Consider the following 16,701-nt stretch of genomic DNA (forward strand, 5'->3'; position numbering starts at 1 on the left):
GCGAAGTTCGTCCTCCGTAGGAGTGAGTTTCGAACAAAATCTCTTCAGAGTAGTACTTTGACTTTCCAGCGTACGTTCAATCGACTTCCTCAGTTTGTACCACCGTGGGATTCCTTGAGCTGTCCGCTCAGCGTGCGATAATGCGCATTTCATGTAGCAAGACGTAACGCGCCGACAAGGATCGTAACTTTAATATCGCGACTACAGAGCTTATTCGTGTTTGTGCAGTTTGTTGTTTCACCATGAAGAGAAACAGCGCCGACGATTTGAACATTGTACACCGCAAATCGAAGTGTGCAATGTTTACACACTTACGTGTGTAAAATTGTAATAGTCACCTTTTGTGCATTTTCAAGCATTTCGTTGCACTTTCTTACCCGTATTATTTTACCGTTCACATTTTACACGCTTTCGTATTAAATTACACGTTTAAAACGCGCAATTTACGTGTAAGAATCTTGCATTTCTTTATCCTCTTTCTTTTCTAACAAAAGATATGTATCATAAATTAACAACGAACATGTCAGATTTTACGGATAAAATAGATCTTTTTCAAATGTGTCCGACACTTGTAATTTTACACATACATATAAGTGTGTTATTACACAGTAGGATTCGCGATATAAAAGGCGATATCAATGCGGAACGTTCAACACTAGTTCAACGAGAATACTTTCATCAAGCAGGAGGCGTAGAACGTTGTTATATTGTACAAACTTTAAATCGTGCATAATTGGAACGTAAGAGAGCTTCGGAGTATTTTTGAATTTATTCCGCGGTTACTAAAGAGAAACAATAACAGCCGCAATGCTATTAAAGTTGGGCAACTTTTCCCACTAAACACTTTACCTGCGGGATTGCTCTCTCATGCTTACGAAGCATTGGAACTTGTAGCACTATTTTTCCATTAAAGGACTCTCCTACGCACGCCGCGGCTTCAACTTGGCCGGACTCTAAAGCCTTTGCGCATTTTTTCCCGACTTATTCTTCGTCCGAAGAATCACCGGAGATGAATATGTTGTCAAGCTGTGCAATTTGCGTTTTTCTGTATAATCACAAACATCTGAGACGACATTCTTACATCGCGCGAGCGTGTGTGTGTGTGTGTGTGTGTACATATGTGTTACGAACGAATAAGCCGATTATTAATAAAGCTTACCGAGCGAATATCCGGTTACAAAAGTTTCTCTCGTAGCTGGTACAGAAAATATATTTTATTTGTAATTCAGCGATAAGGAAAATCATTTATATCATTCGTGTAAAATTTCATTCTGTAATTCTACGCTATTAACGTCAAAGAGACGCGAATAAAAAGTTCCTTCGAAAATTCCCCAGGTGGAAAACTCTTTGTCGACGTACGAGCCACACGCTTGCATCGTGGTTTACTCGATCGTTTCGCGCACGAGCTTCCAAGTGGCCGAGGAGATACTAAACTACTTGTGGCGAGAACATTACACCCAGGAACGATCGGTCATCGTCGTCGCCAACAAGTCTGATCTCGCCAGAAGCCGGATAATTTCGGCAAATGGTGAGAAAATATCATAAATAATTGCATGCATGATACGTGATATATTTCTATTATTTCTCTGTGTATGTGCGTGTGTGTGTGTGTGTGTGTATGTGTCAGTGTCATTTTATTCTATTCTTTTGCTTGATCTTTTTGCTACCATTTGTCTACAGTCCTAAAAGTAAACACGAAATTAAATTAACGTTAAATAAACACGAAAAGTTTAACTTCTAGTAATAAATAATTCCGCGCGCGTTTCGTGGATGGAATATTTTCAAAGTTATTTATAACATAAAAACAATCGTATTCTCTAAATTTTTTCAAGCGAAATTCTTCTCGAAAAGTACAACGACGGACGATTTATTCGAAGCCTAGAAGACTTTTCACTCATACAGAGTGAATTCTTACCATTAAATTGCCGAGTAAATATTTCCATTCGAAATTGAAGAATAAATTTGATGCACTTAACCGTCACTGGAACAAATTCTCTCTCGGTCGAAACATTTGTTTCGATAGATTATAAGTCCATTTTATGTTTCAGTTAAACATCCATTCTTGTAATTCCGGGGGCAGTATTTTCATTATCGCTTCGAATAAATTTTTATTTCTTTTCATGACATTTTATCCCCAGAAATTTAGAGAGTACCAGTCGGCGTCGTATAAGCTGTACCATTTCTTAGACGGAGAACTACACGATTTTGAGAGCTTTCTCTCTCTCTCTCTCTCTTTCTCTCTCTTCTTCTCTCTCCCCCCGCCTTTCTTTCTTTCACGCGTGCCTTTGCAGCGGCAACCTGACATACATGCTCTGTGTATAAATGACACGTGAAAGCCTCAGTATCGAGCAATAATAAAAAGTTTCACTCTGAGGAATAGTACAACGTACATGATGCCGACGACTGTACACGTGTAACAGACATTACTTTTTTTTTCATATTTGCCGTAAAATGAAACGTCATTACATTTATTCGTTGAATTTTAGATTGTATGCAAATATTTCGCGGCCGGCTGAATAGAATAAAGCAGTTCTCTTAATTAGCACTTCGGCGCGTGCTGCCAATTAATATCGAGTTTCGACCTGTGCGCTTGTTAAAGAGGGCAAGCATTTGGCGACGTCGCACGAGTGTAAGTTCATCGAGACGTCCAGCGGGATTCAGCACAACGTGGACGAACTTCTGGTGGGGATTCTCAAGCAGATCCGGCTGAGGGAGACGCGCGACAAGAAGCTTCTGCGCCAGGGCAGCAAGGGCAAGCTGCTGTCGAAGCTGCACAACAGCAAAACCGTGCTGAGTCTGAACCTGGCTCGAGAAATCCTCAATAAGATGTGTTTGAACGACAGCAAGAGTAAAAGCTGCGAAAACCTGCATGTGCTGTAAAAGGAGGATCGCGACAGGCAAGTCTCGTTTTACGCTCGTCGGTCGTTTCTCCGACGCGAGCCATCGGAAATCAATGGCTGGTGGATCGAGATCGGGAAAGGTAAACGGCACCTCGTTACGGGCCGCATGACATTTCCATGCTTCATCATCCGGCGCGATTGCTGCCGTGGTGGCCGCGATATTACGCGGCCGAGACCTTTCCAGGTCGTAACGACTTTACGAGCCCTGGGACTGATTACGCGTCCCGTCGCCTCGATAAGAAGCCGTTGTTACTACCCACGCGTTCCATGTTCCACGCGTTTTCCTCGCGGACCTTTGTTTTCCCGCAGCTGTCGCGTTATCCGATGCATCTTCATCGCGTAACGGAGCGACGATTCGGCACGGAAGTTCGAAGGGCAAGCGAATCCCCGCTGCGAGTGCTGTTCGAGATGCCCTTCTCGGCTTCGCGAATTATGAGACTCGCGGAGACGCGAGTGAGCGAAGTATGTCTCTTCTTCATTCCTCGTAACGTTGATTGTAAAGAAGATTGAGCCTGGCTGAATTTCGGGGTGAACTGTGGAACTGTCGATCAAGGAGTGTCGTGTCTTTTGGTGGAACGATTTCCTTCGACTGTCAACATCTTTAAAAGAGGAGAGAGAGAGAGAGAGAGAGAGGGAAATGCTCTCGCTTTACAATGAAGATTATCGCGCGATTGTGTTATTTTTATTCTTGTGGGCACACACAAGCCGGAGAAAATTAGTATCAATTCAAGACTCATATTCTCATATACATACACGCAGGGATATATAATCTTACATATGAATTTTATTTGTATATAATTTATTTATGTATAATTTTATTTAATTAATTTTAAATAAAATTTGCTTACATGAATAAATTTTGTATATTCTCTTTCCATATATAATATATGTATTCTATATATATTTTTGCTAAAAATACATTCTTACCATTCAAGAATAATTTTCATGAATTGAGAGTAGAAAATATCGGATAGAAAGAAATATATATCTTTAAACTAAGAATTTTATCAGTTTGAAGATCCCCCTTCCTATCCAATATTTTTTCCTCTCAGTTCATAACAATTATCCTTGAGTAACAAGAATATGATATTTTTAGTAGAGTTATGTAAGATTTCTTTGTGTAAGCAAGTTTCATCTTCATATAAGACTACGTTATCTTGCTTATACATGAGATAATTGGAGTTTTGAATTCATATCCAATCAATTTTTTTCTCTTATACGGTCACAGGACGATTGCAGCAGATTTCTTTTACTTGTTTGGGAACACACAAAAAATACGGAAGAAGCGAGCCTATGATTCACGAATATGCGCGATAGATGGTCGGACAGCTGTCAAAATTACACGACTGTGCATCGTCGTATTACTCGTGCGTTCTAAATTATGTAAGAAAAAAAAACAAACTGTTGCAACTGTCCCGTGACCTATTGTAGGGCGAGAACTTTCTTTCTGACATCTAACGTTGCTTCCCGACAAAGCCGCGGTCCCACAGGCGGATTTAGTAAATTATAAGTTAAAGTCCCTGAGTCTCAAAGTCCCTGAGCTCAAAAAGAAAAGTGGCCGATAAACGTGTCCCCCGGGAGAGCGTGTCGCGACCTGAGAAAAAGGCCGCAGGTGAGCACGGCTGATTAAAGGATTAAAAGGGTTCCGACGGTTCAACCCTTTGTCCGCGTATCTTAGTCGGCTCCTCTTCCCGCACGTGCCCGCACACAATCTGAGAGGCCGAGAGGCGGGTAAGAGAGTGGGTCACGAGGTGGATAGCTGATCTGCGCTATCGTAATTACGGCCAAGACCCGTGCCGAGTGTACGTGTGCGTATGCACGCGTGTCTGAGCACGTGTGCCTGCGAAGTTGAAATTAGAATTTAAGGCAACCAATCGTCAGAAGTGGATCGTCTGCTCGGGCGCGAGACGAGCGGCGGTAAATCCGGCGCGTCGTCTGTCTGCAATGCAGCGATTTGATTATTTATTAGAGCCTAATGAGTGGAGCACGTGCGCCCGGTCCCACGACAATTACTCCACGACGGTGCTTATTTACCGTCTGCGGTGCTCCGGTAATTGCGTATCGCGAATGAAGCCGGCTTCGGCCGACGCGATTTCGTCCGAGCGGAGACGCAGAATTTCTCGGCCACGTTACGAAGACCGAGATCGGGGAAAAACGCTCGGAAAAGCTGGTCTATTCTACCGAAGTGGGAAGTGGCTAATTGACTGAGTGTTGATTAACGACTGAATCTTGGAATCCATTAATCGTTCCAGTGGTCGTTCGAGCAACTCGATGCTGCTGCGAAAATATGCCAGTAAACACGCGTCGGGATGCTATACTCGCTATACTCGCGTACAATTATTGTCGTGCGGCAGGTTTGTATTACATTAATTAATGATAGGTAATATACGCGCCTATATCCGTGTGATCGTCGTAAAAGATCCGCCAAGTCGCGCGGCGCACATCGAATTCACGCTCGGTGGCAATTCGCTACTTCGCAAACGTGAATGTATGCGTGAATTATGCGTGAAATCGATATATAATACGCGCGACTGATGCACCGACCGATATTGTGGGTGTTGCGTTATTTTCCACGAAGTGGATCTGTGTGCGCCGTCGTCGTCGAATATCTTGGATCGCGACGATAAAAATGTGTGAGGACTGGCGGGAGGCGGGATTCTCGTGTTTGAACAATAGTGATCGATCTTTCCGCGAAGACCGTGTCGTCAATGCCGGCAGGTAAATCCAAGCGTCGAGTGTTTAATACCCGAAGATACGGTTATTCACTGTTACCTGTGCGCGAGTGTCTGCCGGCCTGGTTGACGCGAGTTACCTCTGAGAATTACGATTAGGGTACGGAAATTGCCGTCGAAGTGGGGAGGGGGAAGGGGGGAACTTCACGAACTTCGGCGGCTTGATCACGGCGTTTGACCGAATGCCCACGGTCGTCGTATCGGCGTATTTAGTAAGAATGAAAACGTGTGTGTAAAACAGAAGTTAAAAATAGGACGTTAACTTCAAATTATATATATATATATATATATATATAAAATGTATCATCTTTATTTAATTGCGAATATCTCAGCCTCCTGATCAATCGTTTTCTAATTGTATCAATAATCAGGTTATATTTTGAAATCGGCCTATGATTCAAGTTTCAAACGGATTCTTAAAAACTCATTTTATGCTGCAACTACCTTAAGGTTATTATGTCGGTCTGTGTAGAGACTGACGAATAATTCGAGATATATATATATATATATATATATATCATTAGATTTATTGTTATCTATCAAATAATGACGGACTAGGAGAGCTGACTTATGTCACGTTAATTGAGTCACATAGATCCAGATGCGCTCTTTGCGATATATTATTCCGGACCACCGAACGCAGGATACGAGACGAGGTCCGAGATCGAGACGCTGGTCGTCTCTTTTTATTTTATAAAGCCTATGGATTGATAATAATAAACTGTCAATTTCGACTACCCGAGTATCCGAATCTTTCGGCAACTGAGTAATTTTACGATTAATTTTACGACGTTACGAATTATTGATTTTTCTATCGATGATTCACCTGATAATAATTACGTCGGAAATTAGCCGTATTCTCAGCTACTGGGAGACTTGGGAACTCAGAGACAGCTGAAATTAACAATATTAATTGATAATACACGTGTCATGCCGTAGAACACGATATAACAGTCGTCGATAGTATTTAGTAGAAGAATGTTGAAGGTTACGTTTAACATTCTCGCTGTATTACCTTCTAATTTGCCGCAATTATCTAAATTTTCATTTCCCTGCCTGTACCTGAGCACAGGAATTAATATGCATAGTGCAGCCACGGCTGTGACCTAGATAAGTATGACTAACTGAAATGAGTTAGTTAACTAAAGTTGGAACATTGCTCGTGCAACATATCTATGATGTGCCACCTGTGTTTCATCATTGCGCTAACGTTGGTTGCCACTGATCACAATTAAGCCTTTTCCTTTAATTGGACCGGTATGAGCCAAGAGGCATATATGTTCACGCGTAAGTTGAATTTATTATTATTATTTTGTACTGTACAACGCGCGAAAGTTGATTGTATTTGTGGAAATACCGAGTCAATTCCGACGGAGATACTCCTCGGCCCAATTGTAATCAAGAACTGACGGCGTGGAGCAGACGTGTACAGTTAAACGTCACTTAAACTATACTCATATTTATTCATTTAGATATGCCTAACGATAAGCTGTTCCTTTCTAGTAATTTTAATCGCGATGAGCCTTCGATCATGGTGGAGTTAAAATAGATTTCGATATGAATAATTTAGGAAACTTTTTGGGAAAGACATAAGTTATTAAATATATCCTTTTAATTCCTTCTTAACTTAACGCATGACTTTTCTCATTCGTTATAAAGGCGAGTTGAAGACAAATTACTTGAAATCGATTAGATGTCCATTAATTATACAACTTTTCTTACGATATTTTCGAATATAAAGAAGAGCATGTATCATTTGGAATCTTGACAAACGTATCAAGTGAAAATGTATTTTAGTCACATATCCTTGAAATTTCATCTTTCTTTGCTTCACCTTTAATCATTTAACAATAAAATATTATTTCGAGATGAGAAATTTCCAATCTTTACTGCATATTGTCTGCATTTCACATACCGTGTCATTAATATTCATCTCTATTATCTTTCACTTTATCTTCTTTATTCACAAATCTTTTTTTTTTCTCAATACATATATTTTTTTTTCCCGTACGCTTAATATATATTGCCTATGATTTTTGTTTTACATATTGTGTTTTTTTGTTTAACAACTATTTACTTTTTTATTTACTTGTATGGTGTTCTGATAGGATGTTATCGTAGAATATAATAAACTACTATTTTATTCTATTCCATGTTTTCCATTCTATTCTACTCACAGATAAGAAAGGAAACGTATTGTAACGTGAGACGAGGGAGAGGATGATAAATTACCATTACCGTTAGAATTCTGAAAAATTCGGTTCTACTACCGCCAACGTAAGAATAATGCAATGTTTAAAATATCCCTTTACCTCTGGCTCGAAAGTCGGAAGAATATGGCCAACGCCTCTATCTTTCCGGCACGTTCCACTCCAAATATTTCACCATTACGGTGAAATCCACTGCTATAAAGCTGCATTCCCAAACTGCAAATTCCAATTTCAAACAAATATATATTTCTTTGGCACCGTTGTGCAACAGGTATATTCTTTTCTTTAATTGCTCGCCAGTCAAGTAGTAAATGCTTTTCTCGCGCATATTAAAGCGACGTGTAACATATATTTTTATAAAAGATATTTCTTGAATACGAGTCTGCATATAATACGTACAGTGATAGAACGAGGGCGCTTTTGGAATTAATTCTTCGTCCGTAATCGAAAAGAATTGCAAAATTTATCTGAAATATTTTCTCCATACGCGCGAATACATATTTCACTTAAGTTACGAATTTGCGGATTCGGAATCTTTCCTCGTCCTCGACGTCAATGTCGACCTGTTGATGCTGCAGCACCGATTCTTATCCTCGTTTCGAGACGTGGACGAAAACGCCTTGACGCCTCATTTCTATCGTTCGCTACGCTTGTTGACGGAAAACAATGCGTTCAAGTAGACGCGGCCTAAAGAGACGTATGAAGACGTGCGGAGACCGAGGCGTTTCCGACGAGGACATACCTAAATATACGTATATGGACGCCGCGATTATTACCGGCGCAAACATTACTTCGAGATAAGCGCGTGCGGTATCTACCGCGTCCCGATAATGCGGCGCGTATTGAAGAGTCATACAGTATAACGATGTACACATATCGGTCTATATATGCATACATATATACATATATACATATATATATGTGGGTATTCCTATCGAGAGCCCTTTCCCACATTCCGGAGACACGTCTGGGGATAGTTACAGTCTGATATATGTGCAGGTGTTGTGACGAAATGGAGATTCATGGCTTCAGCTCCGGATTTCGATGTTCTACTATCTGTCGCGTACGCCTTTCTTTTTCTGGGGATCATCGTGGTCCTCTGGGTCCTCTGCGCGTGTCGCGCATTCGTACGGACGTCTGCACGAAGGGTCGGGTGGTAGTAATTGATTCGCAAAAGTAATGCATCCTGAGAGTCACCCGAGGATGAAATTTGCGCGAAATAAGATTAGCAGGAGAGACGTTCACCAGATGAGCGACATAATGGGGAATGTAACTTAATAGCTTTACGTTTTTCCCTATATGAACGGCAGAAGTTATTTCAATCGGGAGTGATTTTCCGAAGAATTTTAAGGTTGCTAAAATTCCCTACGTTTTCACGTTTAACGTTCCGCTTTTTCCTTAGTTTCTTGCGAGATTGGAAGAACCTTCGAAGAATAAATTCCTCAATTATTACGATATTACGTAAAGCTTCTCGATTCAGTCGGTATTTTCGTTCTCGATTTGGCTATCACGCGGCAGTTTTCGAGAGTGGATTAACCCTGCAAACGGGGAACTATCTGTATGCGGTGCATTTTGCGAGTACCGTGTGCGTTGAGAGACGGAAACTCGGTTGCAGCGATTTATACTCTGGCGCAGAAGCGGAAGTCAGTTTCCAATATCCGGTTGAATTCGATGCCATACTCGAGGGCAATTCTGCAAAATATATCAATCTCCTTCGAAGAGCCATGCGAGTGTAATGGACTAATATATATTATATATTTAGTCCATTACACTATATTATAACTAATATATATTATATAATATATAATATGTATTAGTTATAATATATCATATATAATATAATAATATAAGTCGGTAATATCAAAACACGTATCATTCGTCACTTCACGAAACTACAAACGTAAACGTACCTCAGCGTTACGGATATCTCCCCAAATCTGGTCTATTTTTATAAATATATAATATGTATATGCTCGTTCTTTACCTGTATAATGATCTGTCATCTACGGCGTGGATTTTTATTGTATAAGAACATTTCTGTGTCTATGTGCACGGGGGAAACGTTTTTTGTAATACATCGACGATTACAAAATACTTCTATTTGTGAACTTCTGTAACACGCTCGATATACGACTGTGTAATTTGCATGAATGTATAATTTGTATATTTGTCAAAATTAATATCGAACACAGGATTAAAGTCAAAACCGCGATATCACATAATATAGGATGTCCCAGAATAATCACACGTAGAATGCACTAGGGGGTTCTTAGTACCAAACGAAGCGATTTTTATTTACCAAAATTCCGTTCGAATAATAATTTTAAAATGAGCTATTTAAGGTTGTCGAATTAGTGTACCACTCAGCATGCGGTTATTCTGGAACATCTTACGTAAACATTGTGAGTATGTATTAATGATCGCAGATAAACGGCCAATTTTGGCAGGTGAAATTGAAAAGCTGCGACGGTCAGAAGACATGAGAGCTTTGGTAGATTGGTCGTCTGTTTATCTGCGATCTAAGTAAATCTTTGTAACGTTTATGCTGTAAAATATTTCATATCGAAGAAAATATTATATTTATGTTTCGTTAAGAAAGCGTATAATTATTTAATTGCATTCTGGTGCTCGTTAAAATTTATTTAATGGGGGAAAGCAACAGCGAGAAAGAGAGAGAGAGAGAGAGAGAGAGGGAAATAATTTTTAATTATACACATAAATAATAATAATGAACACATATATATCGCACATTTTCGTTTGTACATTACAGTTTATTATATCTTCTCGTAGCAATTATTTATAATTATTTTGTTATACTAATATATAAAATTTATATGAAATGCCTCAACCTTGTACTTTAATTAATGTTTATTTTTCTATTAATAAACCCCTGCGCATCTTTACGACAATCAAATTATTTTTTTATCGTTCGTGCTACGCTATGTATCTGTAATCGAATCTAAATGTTTATGTCAAAATAAAAGCAATTCCGCGAGATAATGCAGTATTACTTTTTTTAAAGCATAAAATCTTATTCTGTCCCCTAAAAGTATCGCACATAATTACATCGATATCATATCGCATCCTGAAAAGTTGGTTTGTATATATTTAAGCTCTCTTCTTTTTCACGAGATATCAAAATACAAGCGTAAATTATATTACTGTAAATTTATATTTATGTATTGAATGTCGATAGCCGCGAAGGAATTTGTACTAGAGGAAGAAGAATTATTTTTATATACTTTATATAGATACACGTATATGCATATACATGTAAACATATTGTGTAAAGAATAGTCACCTTTTTCAACGATCCAGCATCTTGTAGCATTTCGAGAAAAAAAGAGTTATTAGCGTTATCACGTGAAATATGTTTTTATCTTGAAATAATTTTATTTTAATTCACATGTGCAAGAATATCGTGCAATGATACTGCCTCCTTGCTATATTGATCCACGGTTGAGATACTGCCTGGTAACGGCTTCGACAGAGTCGATAAAACAGGACAGTTTCTGTCAAAATGGCTGAGCATTTGTGCACGGTTTGCTCCGTTCAGTGAAGGAAATTATTTACACCTGTATATTAAACGTTCGTAATTTGTGACCAGCGAGCGGCGACATTCTCTTAAAAAAATGCTGATGCCTAGTAAACGCAGCTTGTCTAAGGAGGACATCAGAGCCGCAGACAAAGATGAGAAAGTGAGTAGCTCTTGACCTGCCGTGTCGGCATGTACAAAGAATGCGCAACACCGTGAAGATGACGTCATGCTCGGCGGGAAACCTGATGTATACTTTGAATTTCGCAGGAGACGCTGTTGGAACATGACAGCGATCCCGACGAGGACATGTTGTTCAGGTAAGATAAAACATCTAATTCGTCGTCATTTATTCACTCGAAGTTTTCCAAAATATTCTGGAAGCATCAATTTCTAGAGAAAATAAACGAGAAATTCTTGTTCATTAAGATGCTTTAGTTGTCAGATAAGAAGCACAGGATAATTATTACGCTAATATTATGTGCAAACTGTCAATTTTGTTACATTTTAATATCAATTTTGTTTATTATTATACTATTATACTATTATATTTATTATTATACTATTATGCTATTATACTATTATGCTATTATACGTTTGGTTTTAATAAAAAAAAGCGCAAACTTTTCAGATATGATATCTGAAAAATTCACGACACATTCTCCCGAAAGACACTTCAATTGATTCGGATGTGTTGATGCGTTATTTTCAATTGCAGTCGGCCGAGTACTTCAAACGGGGATGAAAAGGTTGACAAGAAAATGGATTGGTAAGTGACGTTTTGTTTCATATTTCTAATTTCGAGTCAACGGTGTTGTAGGAGAGATGTATTTTGGTTTCCGAACAACACGTATGTCTAATAGTCACTTCAAAGATATCCTTTAGACGTCTTATTGTCTAAAAGATGTCTTTACGTATTAAAACATTTTAATGTTATTTGGGAAAATATTGCTCTGAATAAAATAAAATGATTTATTTACGAAATCGTCATTATTTTTAAACGCGTGTACGTACGTGTGCTTTTAATTGCATTTATGTCTTATAGAACTATGTACGTGTACATTATTATTATTTATCATTGTATGTATTGATTTTCTTAACTAAATAATTGCTGGACAGCAATAATTATGATATGCGTAGTTATTGCGCATATGATTATTGAATATCTGTGTTTTTCAAGTGTCAGGCTGCAAATTCAAGAGGTGACGGACGTGATGAGAGACAATGTTCAAAAGGTGATCGATCGTGGCGATAGACTGGAGGATCTACAAGAAGCGAGTGATCGTTTGAACCTGGCTGGGAACGAATTCAGGGAAGCCGCGAGACGGGCGCAACGAAAAGCCTGGTTGCAAAACGTGAAATCAAGGATCATCATCGTCAGCGTCACCGTGACGATCGTGCTTTTCATCATCGGTAGGGAATGATTACGCGTGACGTCGAAATAACTGATAACAGCACGATAACAGCATGACGTCTCACCACGATACGAAATCTCACGTCTCATCTCTCTCTCTTTTTATATTTCTTTTTTTCAAGTATGAGCGCGATTCTGTGACTCCCATTTCTCACAAGATGTTCCTTCACACGTGTGCTCCTTCGTGCTCGGTTTCCTTTTTTGTTTCGCGTCGTTTATGAGCAAGAACGTAATATTTCGCGTCGTTAATGGACTGATATGAATAATATTGACTGTGCTTGGAGGTGGGAGAATATATATGTACACGTGGAAGTCTTCGCGAGAGGATACCCAAGCAGCACAAATGTCCAAAGTCGGAACATGAGACGTGTCTTAGACGTCTTGAAGTCGTGTTTAAGATGTGATATAAGATGTCATTAAGATTTTTAAGGTGTCTAAAAGATGTCTTATGTCCCGATTTTGAACATTGTACTGTCTGGGTTGTAAATTAAGGCTCGGTTATCCCTCGGCAGTAATTACTAGTTAGCATAATTACTAGCATAATTACTAGTTTTCTGGTTTTCTAGTTTTCCCTGAAAAACATAGTAGTTTCGTAATCCTGAAGCCTGTAAAATATGCGGCAAACTGAGATATCTGTCCGTTTCGTTTCGATAGGATCGCAGAGTGGTTATAAATCATAGGTTATTTTTCAGGCCGTGACAGCCGAGGCATTACATTCTTCAGTGGCAACTAAAAATAATCCCTCAAAAATCTTATTGCACATTCATTTCTCGTTTATTAAATTGATATGGATACTCAAGGAAACCGAGTTTTAAAAATGATTGATAGGTCATTCTGAGAAGCTGAAGAACCAGGAATTCGGCTCCACGGTGTGAATTCCGATCGGTCCTTTTTGATTTCGCCGTCTCTCGTCCGAAGACTCCTATTTTTGAGGGTGTTACACTTCTATTCGTCCACTTCCCACGATTAAATCGAATGAGTTTTTGGGGTGCTATCTAGTTAGATTAGCGCGTGTCATTTTCAGTTCTGGACATCATGGTGCTCTACTTGGTTCTCAGATAGCGAGCCCGATGTCTGGAGTCGTGATCATTGAGATAGAGAGAAGGTATATAACATTCCCCTTGGCCGCATAATAACGATTTCAGGAGCGACAAGAAACATGCACCTGAAAAACATCAGAGCTTTTCACCGTACGACATTTTACTCGCAATCCCATTTTGCGCGCTCTCTCACTTTTTACCTCCGCTCATTCCTTTACATTGCACTTTCATCACGTAATTCTGCTGTTAAAGTGTTTTCTTCGCAGAATAAATCGTCTTTTTCTTTCCAGCGTCTATTGTCATGAAGTACACATGAACAAGAAGTCTGACTGAGGGACCGTAATCTATTGTCTACATCTTGTACATTTATAACTCCTTCCGGACCTATTACACGTATTATATATAGTTATAAGTCTGTATAAATATATCTTCTATTATTTTTGTTTAAATCTCATTGTTCCTTGCGTATCGCAACCGCGGAAACTCTCGTACTTTCCATTCGTTACACGAGAGATATTTTTAAGAGGTTCAGAAACTACTCTAGATCAACTGCTATCTTATCATCACTTATTAAATTAGATTATACATACATACTTATATAATATAATATAATCGGTGATGATGTTGATGGTAGTGACGATTATTATTTATATGTCACTCGGCCGATCAGCGGGCTTATTCATCGAGAAACGAATGTGTAATCGATGCGTGGTCACGTAAATTATACTATGCTTCGACAGATCGATATCGACATTGTTACTTTTTAGTGAATATTCCATTCGAACATAAACAGATCTTCCAACTTCGGAAATATACGTAACATTTGTATGTTAACACTAGCATGCATCGGTCGGACACAAACTAACTAATTAGGATAATTACGAGAGATTTGACATGCCACTTGGAATCTTTGTGGAACACGATACTATTTATCGTAAACTTAATGACGTGGCACTTTGTCGCACGTGCTTCTTACTCGCGTTCTTTCGGTCGAAGCGAAATGTAGAAATGTTTAAAATCAATACAGATTTCGAATGTAAATTTATGCTGTTACGTATGAATCATCGTTTATCATGTAACGCATTCTCGCGTTTTCGCGAAGTATATCGCGAAGTATATCGAAATCTTTTGTTTTAAGGCTCGACTCTCTCGAGTTTCACTTTTATGACATCATAGGCGAGAAATGACAAGCAGCAAGCTTTTTTTTGCGGCGTATAATTTTATTTTTCAATTTTTCTCTGAAAAAAAATAGTTTTGTAATCCTGAAATCTATAATATATGCGGCGCATTGAGATATCTGTCCAATATATTACGTGAAATCTCAAAATAATTTTCGAGAGATATATATATATTAAATATATTCTCACGAATATAAATATTAAATATATTCTCACTTTCAAGAACATCTGAAAGAAGCATCAGGAAAGATTAATATCTGTCATGTATTCATCAGGCACAAAAGTCTCTAAAGACTTCGCAATATAAATCACTTTTAAGGTAGTCGGTCCATAAAATTATTTTCTTAGGAATCCTTTTAAATTAATTTAATAAATTTTAACCGCATATTGACGAAGATATCACACGTTTGTAAGGTTAGAATACGGCTTATCGCGATCGTGCGAGACGAATCATGAACTCATTCAAGGTAACTAGTTCGATCAACGTTAACCCAATCGTGTCTACGCCAGTGATTCGCCAGTTCCTTCTGCGCCGTCGCATCAGCACGTGTTCAAAGACACGTGTGCGGACTGCAATGAGCGACGTTTAATTAATATTTCTCACAGACCGCTAAGTACAGAATACGATTGACTATATTTAGAAGCTAATATATTTACTAAGATAACATTTCTTATACATATTCCTTGAGGTTAATATCCTATTTTTAACTTCCATTTTAATGTCTTCTAAACCACGTTTAGGAGTTTAAGACGAAAAACCACTGTGATATTAGCGACTAATATAGAGAAATTGTACAAAAGAAATTTTCGGAATTACTCACCGTTTTGTTTTGAAAATGAAGGCGTAGGGAATTTACAATTTATAGTAATATCCGTGGTATACATCTATATATGTATATATATTTCAATGATACCTCTTCATACGTATATGTATAACATCTACATATGTATGTATATGTATATATATATGTCTACATATGTATGCATATATAAATGATATACCTCTTATTACGTGTACCTCTAATAAATTTAATTGACGTGAATAAAAACGTATGAATAAACTGACGTATCAATGTGAACAATAAAGAATATAAACATAAATATCTCCGTGTTTATCATATCGTGTGCACACGCAAAAACATACACACGTGTTCGTTTTAATTTCGTCCAAAATTCATATTTAGTACTTGGATAATTAAGTAAAATTATAGAAAAGTATTTTTTGTTCATTAAATAACAAACTTATGAAGGGTCTCCTTAATATCACTGAAAATCCACTGGTACCACGGATACCAATTATCTTGACCGAGGTTCCGACAAATATACGTTCTCTGTATAAAAGATATCCACCGAGTTTTTTCGATCAAACGAACGAGGCTTGCGGATGTGACGCGCGTGAAAAATCTCAAGCTATTACGGGCGCGATGAAGAAAGATGGATATAAAAATACTTTATCGGTCAGTGGGATCCATTAATAGCTCGCAATTTCACAATGAAAAGCGATCATGTTGTAAAGCGACATTATACATGACTAGCCTCATATAGTATGGTGACCTACAAATTGCCGCGAGCGTGCGAGACGAATCATGTGGACTCGTCCAAAGTAGCCGGTTCGACCAACATCAATGCTATCCGCGCCAATGAATCGCGATGACGTTCTTTCTGCGCGGCCACATCAGCATATGTTCAAAC

At 38.5% G+C, this 16,701-nt stretch overlaps 2 protein-coding genes across 6 annotated transcripts in view; both read left to right on the top strand.

Annotated features, from left to right (window-relative positions):
- Positions 1-10,461, top strand: part of LOC106746322 — a 63,643-nt gene extending 53,182 nt beyond the window's left edge. For 3 of the 4 annotated variants that reach the window (XM_014622824.1, XM_014622828.1, XM_014622825.1), the window contains exons 7-8: positions 1,336-1,528; positions 2,600-3,651. In XM_014622824.1, coding sequence (XP_014478310.1) covers positions 1,336-1,528; positions 2,600-2,880 — 474 coding nt within the window. In that variant the 3' untranslated portion in view covers positions 2,881-3,651. Of the gene's footprint in view, positions 1-1,335; positions 1,529-2,599; positions 3,652-8,841 lie in introns of those variants that run through there. The other variant, XM_014622826.1, reaches the window with a different exon arrangement.
- Positions 10,462-11,341: 880 nt separating this feature from the next.
- On the top strand, positions 11,342-14,578 carry LOC106746423 (synaptobrevin homolog 2-like). Of its 2 annotated transcripts, XM_014623028.1 has the most exons (6): positions 11,342-11,540; positions 11,648-11,697; positions 12,096-12,146; positions 12,558-12,790; positions 13,816-13,896; positions 14,122-14,578. In XM_014623028.1, exons 1-5 carry the CDS (start codon positions 11,475-11,477, stop codon positions 13,851-13,853), a joined length of 438 nt encoding a protein of 145 aa, XP_014478514.1. In that variant the 5' UTR covers positions 11,342-11,474; the 3' UTR covers positions 13,854-13,896; positions 14,122-14,578. The 2 variants fall into 2 exon arrangements, with proteins under 2 accessions (XP_014478514.1, XP_014478515.1); XM_014623029.1 differs by lacking the exon at positions 13,816-13,896.
- Positions 14,579-16,701: the final 2,123 nt, after the last annotated feature.

Source organism: Dinoponera quadriceps, unplaced genomic scaffold, assembly GCF_001313825.1.
Source record: "Dinoponera quadriceps isolate SergipeBrazil2010 unplaced genomic scaffold, ASM131382v1 scaffold566, whole genome shotgun sequence".
NCBI classification, from domain to species: Eukaryota; Metazoa; Arthropoda; class Insecta; order Hymenoptera; family Formicidae; genus Dinoponera; species Dinoponera quadriceps.